Source organism: Fundulus heteroclitus, unplaced genomic scaffold, assembly GCF_011125445.2.
Source record: "Fundulus heteroclitus isolate FHET01 unplaced genomic scaffold, MU-UCD_Fhet_4.1 scaffold_744, whole genome shotgun sequence".
In the NCBI taxonomy this organism is placed as follows: domain Eukaryota; kingdom Metazoa; phylum Chordata; class Actinopteri; order Cyprinodontiformes; family Fundulidae; genus Fundulus; species Fundulus heteroclitus.
Window position 1 is genome coordinate 45312 of NW_023397191.1, and position 11894 is coordinate 57205.

The 11894-nt window shown below is 41.6% G+C and overlaps 1 protein-coding gene across 1 annotated transcript; it reads right to left on the reverse strand.

The window, feature by feature from the left end:
• Window positions 1–1784: 1784 nt before the first annotated feature.
• On the reverse strand, window positions 1785–9983 carry LOC118561861 (cytoplasmic polyadenylation element-binding protein 2). Its single transcript, XM_036134126.1, has 4 exons — window positions 9825–9983; window positions 8214–8328; window positions 6226–6407; window positions 1785–2499 (listed from the first exon to the last, which is right to left on the reverse strand). The coding sequence occupies exons 2-4, from the start codon at window positions 8284–8286 to the stop codon at window positions 2272–2274; spliced, it is 483 nt and encodes a 160-aa protein (XP_035990019.1). The 5' UTR covers window positions 8287–8328; window positions 9825–9983; the 3' UTR covers window positions 1785–2271.
• Between the last annotated feature and the right edge of the window lie 1911 nt (window positions 9984–11894).

Here is an 11894-nt window from a genome sequence, read left to right on the forward strand (position 1 = left end):
CCGTGTGCATCCAGAGGCGCAGACGTGTGTGTGTGTCTGTGTGTACAGGAGAACATATACATATATATATATGAATATATAGATGTATATACGTGTGCATATACTAGTTTCTGAAGTTTCACAGGACTTCTATGTCGGACGCTGACGACAGTTAAAGCGAATCACAGTTCTAGTCATACTCAGATCTAACTACATACAGTATTAAAAACAAAATTGCACAATTATAAATCAAGAATCACCGCAAAAATAAAGTACTTCACCTACTAGACGGCTTTTTGATTGTAGTCCTACACTTCGTCTGCGATCGTTAGGATTACCTAAAACCGACGCCGACCCGACCGGCGCCGTGACGTCGCCGTGGTTCCCGGTTTCTGTCCAGTTTAAGCGCGCGGTGCCTTGCAAAAAGTATTCACACCGCTCTAACTTTTTTTTTTTGTTTTGTTTGTCCTTCCACGTTTTCTCACGTTACGACCACTGGCTATAATTGTCTTGGGATTTTATGTGGCGGACCAACACAAAGTACGTCTGCGCCGCCTTACGGTGAGCAGCATTAATCCGAGAGGCCTGTGGTAGCTCTGGAGGAGCTGCAGAGACCCGCAGCTCAGGTGGTAAAATCTGCTGACAGGACGACAATTAGTCCTGCACTCTAACAAACACGCCATTTGCAGAGGACGGGCAAAAAGACGTGCTCGCTTCTAAAGGTTCTTGGTGGACAAATGCTGATGCTGAACACACCATGAAGCATGGTGGAGGCAGCAGCATCCTGTGGGGAGGGGGGGGGTTGCTTTTCTTCAGCAGGGACAGGGTACCTCCTCTGAGTCGACGGTAAGACGGTAAGACGCATGGAGCTAAATGCACGACTACTCTGGAGGAAAACCTGCTCCAGGCTGCAGAAGACCTGAGCAGAGGCGCACCTTCTAGCAGGGCAACAACCCTCTAAACATGCAGCGGTGTAGATCAAAGCATGTTATTCACGAGGATGGCCTAGTCAAAGCCCGGTCCTAAAATCCAACAAGGCAAGACTGTAACAGCTGGTAGAGACGAGCCTCAAATGGACTCTGAGCTGCAACCCACTTTTCGTTGGTCCAGTCCACATAAAATCCCAGTAAAAGACAACGAGGTCCGCTGTGACGCGACAAACAGGGGTGGAAGGGGGTGGGGGTGGGGGATGGGGGGTGGGGGGGTCGACACAGTTCCCGATCCTTCAGCAAGGCACAGCGTCGCTCGCAATGCGTTGTGCAAACACGGGCAGAATCGAACGTAGTAGACACTGAAGAAGCGTTTTGCATGCAGCAGCTTGACTGGAACAGACATGCAGTTAGGGGGCGTGGCACCCTGACACCCCCCCCAACCCCCCCTCCACCCCCCCAACCCCCGAATCGTTGCCTGAGACAACTCGTCGTCCTGAAAACGGCAGCTGCTTCTCTCTCTCCACCCTCGCTGGAAAAATAAAGTACTTATGGTATCTGCTCATACCACGGACTTAGCAGCAAAGCTCCCGCAGCGCCACATTTTACACAACACAAAAAAAAAAAAAAAAAAAAAAAAATTATTATGTCATTACAAAAATAAAGACCTAGATATCGAACGCCAACTAATCTGATTGTGAGGTATTAACATTTACAGAGTCACGATTGAGGGTGAATATATGTTCCACTACGCGCCCTTACTACTAGATAGCTGTTAGTTCTTGCTACATATTATGCCTCCTATGCTGCTTTAATGTTTACATTTATTCAAATTAGCCTTTGGTAGTCGTCTTCCTTTTTTTCTTTTATTTTTTTTTTTACTAGGGGCAACGGAACTACAGCTGTTTCAAAGTAAGTGCATGCTTCTTTTTGCATAAAATTTAAATTATCTATATATATCTAGATAAGTACAAAACAAAACAAAAAATATATATATATATATATATGTATCTATCTATATTTTTAAATATGTGTTAACGGTCCCGGCTCTGCTTCAAGTGAGGGCATGCCAGAGCCGGGAACTGAAAGTAGCAGGTGTGGAACATAGCAAACCGTCCTGCGCGTGTCTGTTGGCTGTTTTCAGTGAGATTTTGTGCCAAAGTGCAAATTTTAAGCTGATGGAGTTTTTTTTTATATGTAGTTTTCCCCACAGAGCTTCATCAGAGGGGATCCATGTGGCGTGTACACAGAAGTCCTGCGAATGCGATCCGTTTTGCTTCTTTTTTTCTCCATGGTGGGGGTGGGTGGGTGTTTGGGGGCTGCAGGGGGGTGGGTGGGTGTTTAGTGCCGATGGGCGACCCTCTCAGCTCCAGCGGAAGGAGACGTGTCGCGGGCGGTCGCCGCCCTCCTTCACCAGCGGCTTGTGAAACTCCCGGCCGGCCCGGGAGTGGATGCTGGCCCAGCAGTACTCGCAGTAGTACTGCAGGCAGGTGACGTTGGCACAGAAGAAGGGGGCGAACTTCCCGCCGCAGCGCGCCCCCTGGCACTCGTCGCACATCTGGTCGTCGAGGACGTACGGCTTCACCTCCACCTGCAGAGGGCGAGACGGAGACTTCAGTCTGGTTTTTTTTTTTTCCCCTCGCTTTGCGCCACTGAGCTATATAATACACTGGAGTGCTGATTTTGCCGAAAAACTGAAGTCACTGGCCGCCATCTTTCTACTCCCTACTCTCACAGAATCCCATAGGATTTGGTTGCAACAACAAGCAGTTTTCTGGCTGTGTGAAAACGTTTCACAGGTAATTTTACAGTCAGTGGATGTACTAACACTATTAACTACTAGGAAATTAGGTGCTGAAATATTTTACATGTTATTCACATTAAATATATATATATATATATATATATATATATATATATATATATATATATATAAGTATGTGTATATGTAAATATGTATATATATGTATACATATATGTAAATATATGTTTTTGTATATTATTTATATATTTATAAATGTTAAACATATATATTTAAATGAATAAAATGCAAAATATTTCAGCACATGACTTTCTCAGTACTTGATAGTTTTAGAACATAACATAAAAGTTTATGGCATTTGACATTTTCAAAGTTTTAAGCCCCCCCCTGAACATGAGAATATCCTCATTATTCGATGCTGTAGCGCACATATTCCCTAGTTACTGGAGGAAAATAGGGAGTACCAATATGGCGGCTGGTGGATTCAAAGCGACTCGTTCTAACAGACGGTGATTAGCACTCCAGTGTATAATATAGCTCAGTGGTCTGCGCCCACACTCCCTCCTGACATCTGCAATACAGAGTCTTTTCCCTTGTTCAAATCAAACCTCAAAACCAATCAATCGCCTTCTCAATATGATTTTCTGTTACTGTCCTGTGTGTAGTTTGTGTTGTTTCTTTTAATTGTGACGACGTTGCTTTTACCACTTATTGTTTTTACCTGTACAGTGTCCTTGAGTGTTTTGAAAGGTGCTTGAAATAAAATGTATTATTATTTATTCTTATTGATTTCTGTCCGTAAAAGCCAATATCAGCACCCGTCCGCCATTACTGATGTGTGAAAAGACCCAATTAAAGCTTTAGACTTAGACAAACTTTATTGTCATTTTGTGTATACAAAAATGACATTTTGTTGCATGCAGCTTATGACAATGTAATGAGATATCAGCTGAGATAAAATAACATTACGATATAGAGTGCAGCAGTGATAAGAATGTGACAGCGCCGGAGAAAAACAGTTTTTAAAAAGTGCAGATGAATGTTCAACCATGTTTATAGTGCAAAGATAACGGTGCAAAAAAGGCATTGATTAACAATTATTGGCACAAATTAGTCCCATATCTTAAATTTATCTGAAACTTTGTATAAATGTATTTTTTTTTTAAAGTGTAGCAGATTTTAGGAGTTTATTTGTAATCCACGATATCCTGTTTCCCTGGGATGTACATCAAATGGCGTGACGTGTTAACCCCTCAAAATGGGAAAGACTAGAGAACATTTCATTCTGTGGCCCAGAAATGGAAAAAGCTAACTTTTTTTGGGGGGGTTTCAGTTACATTTGTCCCTGTAACATAAACATAACGGACACATTTCCCCAATGGATGCTTTTAGTTTTATTCAGTAAAAAGTGACAAAACTGAGGCCACTCTCAAAAACCGGAAAGACAAGAGAGCATGCTGTTAAAGTGAGGAAGATGTGTGTGGAGCTCTAAAATAAAATTCCTCCCCACTAGGGATGGACAATATAGAAAAAAAGCATATTGATAAAATAGGAATCATATTGATTGATATTGATAATTATTAACAAATTCAAAACATATACTTTGCAGTGCAGCCCTGGCCGTTTTAGCGACCTATTTCTACATTAAGAATAGAAAAAACTGAATTCAAACTCAACTCAACCAACTTTTTACCAAAACTGCAAGTTTTTAAAAATGAACGCTCGCTCTCTGAACTCTTTGAAGGGGGCGGGGCTTGGTGGGTCTGTGTTGTGATTGGTTGGGAGGATGTAATGACTGTAATATTAACCTACATGATTGGCGAGAGGATTGGAGGCTAAAGCCCCCCCCCCACACACACACACACCACTGAATAAATGTTCCTTAAATTACAGGTTGGATCTTTCTAAAAGCTTCCTTTAAATGACGCAGCTGTAATGAAAGCTTGTTTTTTTTTTATTTTTAAGCTTTAAACACATCTTTACCAGAACTCTTAATAACCGAATAACATTTTTGTCCAACACAAATGGTTGGATTTATTGTTTAACTAATTAACTAAATAAATAAAAATCCACGTATCTAATGTTGTGCTGCGTCTCAGATACAACAGATGCCCAATCACGGAGGCCGACCTCGTTATGGCTGGGCCAAAAAATTAAAAAAAATTAAAAATGAACGATTATTTCGGCAGGAAGTTTCCACGGCTCGCAGGGACACAAATGAAGACAGAAATACGAGTGAAAACCCTCTGCCGATACGACACCAACCCAGGGGGGAAAGCAGCTTCTGTGCACCCGTCACTAACGGCCATTTTGGGTCAACGGAAACAGAGATGAGAAGAGAGAGAGAAAAAAAAAAAAGCAACAACAACAACAAACCCCGGCGTGTGGCCGCCGCTGGCCTGAACTCGTAAATCTGCAGAATGTCCTCCGCTTTCTGAGGTCTGCAGTGACCGTAGCTTGTTCTGTGGCGTTAGTTCAGTCTGCATAAACCCCTTTTTTGGTATTGCACAAACGGACCTAAAAATAAGTAGAATATTCTTAAAATGGTGTATTTGTCCTAGATTTGAGCAGGTAAATAATATTATCTGCCAATGGAATGAGTATTTTTACCCCTAAAATAAGATAATTAGACATCCTGCACTTGAAATAAAATGATGGAGATGAGTTGTTCCTATTTTAAGTGGAAAAATCTTATTCCATTGGCAGATCATCTTATGTACCTGCTCAAATCAAGGACAGATGCACTCATTTTAAGGAAAAATTACTTATTTTTATTTCCGTTTTTGCAGTGTGGAAAAACCGATTTGACTTTTGGAAAATAAAAACACTACACTGCAAAAAGCCAATTAAAAGTAGGTAAAATGTTCTTGAAATAAGTGTATTTGTCCTAGATTTGAGCAGGTAAACAAATTAGTATTTTTACCCCTAAAATAAGATAATTAGATATATTCACTATTAATAAGATGATGGAGATGGGTTATTCCTATTTTAAGTGCAAAAAATCTGATTCCATTGGCAGATCATCTTATCTAGCTGCTCAAATCAAGGACAAGTACAGTAATTTCAAGAAATTTTTACTCACTTTTAGTTCCCTTTTTGCAGTGTAATAAACCGTCAACACAGCCGTAGCTGCACAGACGCTTTGATGCTGCCTGGATTGTTGTTTCTCTGCGGTATTTGTGTTCAGCGTCGTTCCCGGTCACACAGACCCTGTCACCCCCCCCCCCCCCCCACACACACACACACACACACACACACACAGATATGATGATAGCTAAGGTGCCCCGCCCCGCCCGGCCCCACAGAGACTCGCCTTCCTGGCTGACAACCAGTCTGTCTTTGGTCACAATCTGTCCCTCTGCAATCGGCCGGTGTGCTGAAATAAGCCGGTGGATTCACGTTTGGGGAACTACTATAATTAACCCGTCTCTGTGTGTCTGCGGCGTGAAACATCTGTCAGGACTCTGGCGGCTAAAAGGCCAAAGTGATCACACAGCCGGGCCTGTGGAGCAGTCGGCTGCAGACGCCGGTCTGTCGGAGACTGAAGCGGCTCACCCTTTTGTCGATGTCGTTGTGCTGCAGCTGAACGAAGCGGGCGCTGATCGCGGCGATGTAGCTCTGCTGGTTGGAGAACGCCACACGGCCGGCTCCCTTCGGATACTTGAGCTCCGGGTCGGTGTCGATGCCGGCGTAGCAGACGCCTCCGTACAGCCGGTCCATGATCATGGCGAGCTCCACTGGGGGGATGAACGGGAGAGAGGGAGAGGGTTAAAGGTGGAGAGGTGGTTCCCCCACAAGGGTTTTTACTAGAAATGCACAGAATTACCTGTTATTTGGGAATAAATTGTAGAAAAGAGTGAAAAAATATATAATTTTATCCATTAATCAATTGGTATAAAATAAATTGTAAAGAAAAACCTGCATATTATTATAGTGCAGACAAACTTGGGAGCTTTTTCAGGCCGATTCAGATTTCCGGGTCGCTTTGACTTTTGACCGGTTAATTTTTAAAATAAATATGCGGATACTAATTTGGACAATTGAAGCAGAAACATGTTTACATTTAACTTTTTTTTTTGTTAATGTCAGATTGTCAAATAATAGGATAATCGGGGAAAGAGGGAGATGATTAAAGGTGGAGAGGTGGTTCCCCCACAAGGGTTTTTACTAGAAATGCACAGAATTACCTGTTCTTTGAGAATAAATTGTAGAAAAGAGTGAAAAAATATATAATTTTATCCATTAATCAATTGGTACAAAATAAAATGGAGAGAAAAACCTGCATATTATTATATTGCAGACAAACTTGGGGCTTTTTCAGGCTGATTCAGATTTCCGGTTCACTTTAACCTTTGACCGATTAATTTTTAAAATAAATATGTAGATACGAATTTGGACAATTGAAGCAAAAACATGTTTACATTTCACTTTTTTTTTTGTTAATGTCAGATTGTCATATAATGGGATGAATGGGGAGAGAGGGATATGGTTAAAGGTGGAGAGGTAGTTCCCCCATAAGGGTTTTTCCTAGAAATACACAGAATGACCTGTTCTTTGAGAACAAATTGTAGAAAAGAGTGAAAAAATATATAATTTTATCCATTAATCAATTGGTATAAAATAAAATGTAAAGAAAAACCTGCATGTTATTATATTGCAGACAAACTTGGAGCTTTTTCAGGCTGATTCGAATTTCTGGGTCGCTTTGACTTTTGACCGGTTAATTTTTAAAATAAATATGCGGATACTAATTTGGACAATTGAAGCAATCCTCCTCTGGAGGATTGTTTTTTTTTTTTTAACTCCAGCCCCAATAAACTCTAGAACCGCCACTGATTATAACACAAAGGAGAAAAGCTGCGGACTCTTTGATGGAGTCTTAAATAGTTTCAAATCCAGCAGAAAATGAAGGGATAAACAAATCATTTCCATTTCCACCCATACGCAGGTGTCTTTTTCCTTTATTTGTCCATCAGTCGTTTGTTTAGGCAGTTATGGGCTGGCAAAACAAACCAATGTAATTCTAATCCTAATATTAAGGTAAGGTACGTTTATTTATTTAGCACTTTTCAGTAACAAGGCGATTCAAAGTGCTGTACATAAAAACAATGGCCATAGGGGAAAAAAAAGGAATAAGCTAAATAATCCTATCATACAGAAACATACAGAAAGACTTCATTGTTTCTATTAATAATAAGAAATAAGCTAAGTATATTCTTGCTTATTAGGTCCTGAGTTTTGAAGAGGGGAGAAATAAATTTCTATTTCAGTTTTTTTTGGTTGCAGACGCGCCAGCGATGTTCGTCCCGCTAAGAGAACGGCTCAATCTTCCACTCGCTCATGAATTCCTAACCTGACGAGCTCTGGGTCGCTCTCCTGGGAACCCAAGACAAACGTTGCTTTTTCACGGGGAGAACTTTCACTGCAGCCTGGGGGCTCTGCACTCGTTGCCTCTTCATATTATGAAGCCCATTTGGAGGCTTTAAGGGGCTTGACAGGGAAAACGAACATGTACGTATATAAATATAGGATTATAGGACAACCTGCACGCAGGGGCCGAGGAACGCCGCCGACAAAGATGGTTTTGCGAGGATCCAGAGGCTGGGAGCCGTCCATGACAAAGTCGCTGTCGCTCAGGTTCCAGGGACGGATCTGGACCTGTGGAAGAACAGGTTGATACCACAGCATTAGCATTGATTTAAATGCTTTTATTTAAAATAAAATAAAAAACTGATTAGTCCCATTGCTGCTAAAATAACCTGAAAGGACTGGGCTGTTGCTGGGTTTGGTTCACCTCTGTACCTCCTGGAGAATAACTACAACATTAATTATTAATTATTCTGTGAGGGAGTCCTTTCGGCTAATTGTTCATTCGTCTCAGCAGCTTATTCAGATTGCAACCAGGTTTTTTTTGTTTCTGTTTTTAACGATGGATGCCCTTCCTGATGCAACCGGGATTCAAGCATGACTTTGAGTCATGCAGGACTGGGGTACGTGAGGACCAGGGTTGGCTCTTTCTTCTGGTATCTCGTTAACAGTCCTACAGCAAGAAGGAACATTGTAGCCATTTTGAAAGCGCAGCTTTGTGAATCCTGTTAGCTGCCCGTGGCGACTCTGAACCCAGACAGACATCAACCCATCAACGCTAAGTCTACTTTAAACCCATAAGGCTTGGGAGAGAGACGGCAACTTATTCCTAATGCTCACACCGTCTGTGGCTATACGAAACACACTTAACCAGTTAGCTTAATTAGTAATTAAGCTAACCAGCACTTAGCTTAGTTGGTAATTAAGCTAACCAGCACTTAGCTTAGTTGGTAATTAAGCTAACCAGCACTTAGCTGAATTGGTAATTAAGCTAACCAGCACTTAGCTTAATTGGTAATTAAGTTAACCAGCACTTAGCTTAGTTGGTAATTAAGCTAACCAGCACTTAGCTTAGTTGGTAATTAAGCTAACCAGCACTTAGCTGAATTGGTAATTAAGCTAACCAGCACCTAGCTTAATTGATAATTAAGTTAACCAGTTAGCTTAAATGTTATTTAAGCTACCCAGTTAGCTTAATTGGTATTTAAGCTAACCAGTTATCTTAAATGGTATTTAAGCTAACCAGTTAGCTTAATTGGTATTTAAGTTAAACAGTTAGCTTAATTGATAATTAAGTTAACCAGTTAGCTTAATTTGTATTTAAGATAACCAGTTAGTTTAATTGGTAATTAAGCTAACCAGCACTTAGCTTAATTGATAATTAAGTTAACCAGTTAGCTTAAATGGTATTTAAGCTACCCAGTTAGCTTAATTGGTATTTAAGCTAACCAGTTATCTTAAATGGTATTTAAGCTAACCAGTTAGCTTAATTGGTATTTAAGTTAAACAGTTAGCTTAATTGATAATTAAGTTAACCAGTTAGCTTAATTTGTATTTAAGATAACCAGTTAGTTTAATTGGTATTTAAGCTAACCAGCACTTAGCTTAATTGGTAATTAAGATAACCAGTTATCTTAATTGGTAATTAAGTTAACCAGTTATCTTAATTGGTAATTAAGCTAAGTGCTGTGAAATCTGATACATTGTCCGTTTTTTGGGCCCCACTTTTCCGCTGTGAAACACTGATGTTTGCAGCCCTTCGACCTCATCTTAAAGGCACAGCTTACTGGTTTGTCCTTGATGGTGGGGCTGGACACGCACAGGTAGAGCTTCCCGTCCTCCTCGATGCAGGCGTCGATCAAGGCCTGAACTGAAGCCTCTTCTTGGAAAAGCAGGAAGGCGTAGCCTGGAAGAGATGAAACGGAGAGGAAAACGTCATCTATCTAATAAATGTTTGGCCTTTCTCAATCACAACGTCGTACGCATGAGCGTTTAAAGTTTGTCCTTTAAAGGCGGGGGGGGAAGAAATCACACAATCAAGTCCTTTTTCAGTCTCCGCATAGATGTCACGCGGGCGTATGACTATGTGGCAATGCTCCTCTTTCCTCATTTGCTTCGCCTGCCTCCATCAGACCATCGCTCAGCTCCTCGAGGGAACCATGCAATATTCAGCAGCCTAACGCTCTCTGCAGATCCTCCTGAGTGAGGGGGGTCATGTGAAGACACTCCAGTGATGTCCTTGTGAAGCGGAAAGGGGGATAAATAAAAAAAACAAAAAACAAAGAAGAAGAAGCTTCTCAGACAGTGTCTGTGTACCGCTGCATTATTTAACACTCAGAGCAGACTTCCTTCAAGGTCGGAGCTCCTGAGCCGTTTTAAAAGTGACAGAAAACCGATTCTGTAAGCAACATCCATCGAACGCTGACAAAGATGTGGGCGAAGAACGAAAAGCTCAAAAGTACAAATCCATTGAGATATATACTGCATAAACTCAGCATATAGCAGAGGGAATGGATAAAAAAGGGACAGTCGTACGTTTTTTGACTTGTGAATGTAACTGCTGCAGTACAGATGTCAGTCAAGTGAACGACAATAAGACGAATTCAAAGACGACCCCCCTTACATTCATTCACCAGACAACGCAGACATGTCAGTTTTTTACGCTTTATAAACAGCAACTGCAGAAAATGGGTAAGCTACTTTGCAAAGCACTCCACGCCAAAGCAATACAAGACTCGGTTTGACCAAGCTGGTTGTTTTTAATCATCTGCACTCCAGGTTTGGGTTTTCAGTGGTAGGACAGCGACTAAAAGGCAGTTGTGGGAATATGGAAAGCCCATAGGGCATATAATAACGCACATATAATATCAGGGTATGCCATCTTTGTATTCATTCCATGAATTTTGGGATAAGGCGTCATTTATAATAAATACACCATCAGAGATTAAATAAACTTTATTACCTTTTCACAAGTGCATCTTAAATTAATCAGAATATAATTATAAAGTGTATTTATTCCAGTAATTCAGTTCAAAAAGTGAAACTTGGGTTATATAGATTCATTACATGCAGAGTGAGCACCCTCCTTTATTATTGGACTTTTTCCTTCCAGCCAATTTTCCATCAGCATGCTTGGATAAATCGCTTCTCACTTGTCCCCCATGTCCTAAAGAACTTGCTCCATGCTTTGTGCACCTGCTTCAAATTATTCAATCGTCTTTGCTTCACAATCCTTGAGTGAGTTCCTGTGGCCCTCTTTCCTGCCGTAGTTTACCTCCCACATAACCTTTCGTTAAAATGCTTGAAGCCAGCACTCTGTGAACAGGTAGCGCTTGGAGCTGTTAGCTTTTGTGGCCACACTTTCCTCCTTATGCAGAACTAGAAAAACTGGAAGTAAAGAAAAATCAATGCCAGTGCAGTCGTCTCTAAACGATGAATTTAGCACTAAGGCTTGCGTCAGTTGTGCACCGCCTTTGGCACTCGTGTGTCACGGGTGTATGGAGCGATCCGATTGGCTGTTACGAGAGCACGCTCTGCCCTGATGCCTAACGTCCCCTCTGAGCACCACGGGGGACACGGCTTCAGACCCTGCCTGGCTCCAGCGAGCGTTTCCACGCATGAGTAAGAAATGCTGCCGTCATTCCTCCGTTTCCTCCGTTTGCTCCCTTCCTGCGCAGGGCTGGTGAGGATGAGACGGACAGAGCAGAGGATGATCGAATGAAGCGGCTGACTCAACAGGCTGAGTTACATGGACTGCTGGGAAAAAAATAACTGGAGGAAGGAAGGAAGGAAGGAAGGAAGGAAGGAAGGTAGGAAGGAAGGAAGCAAGGTCAGTTGGGAAAGAAAGAAAGAAAGAA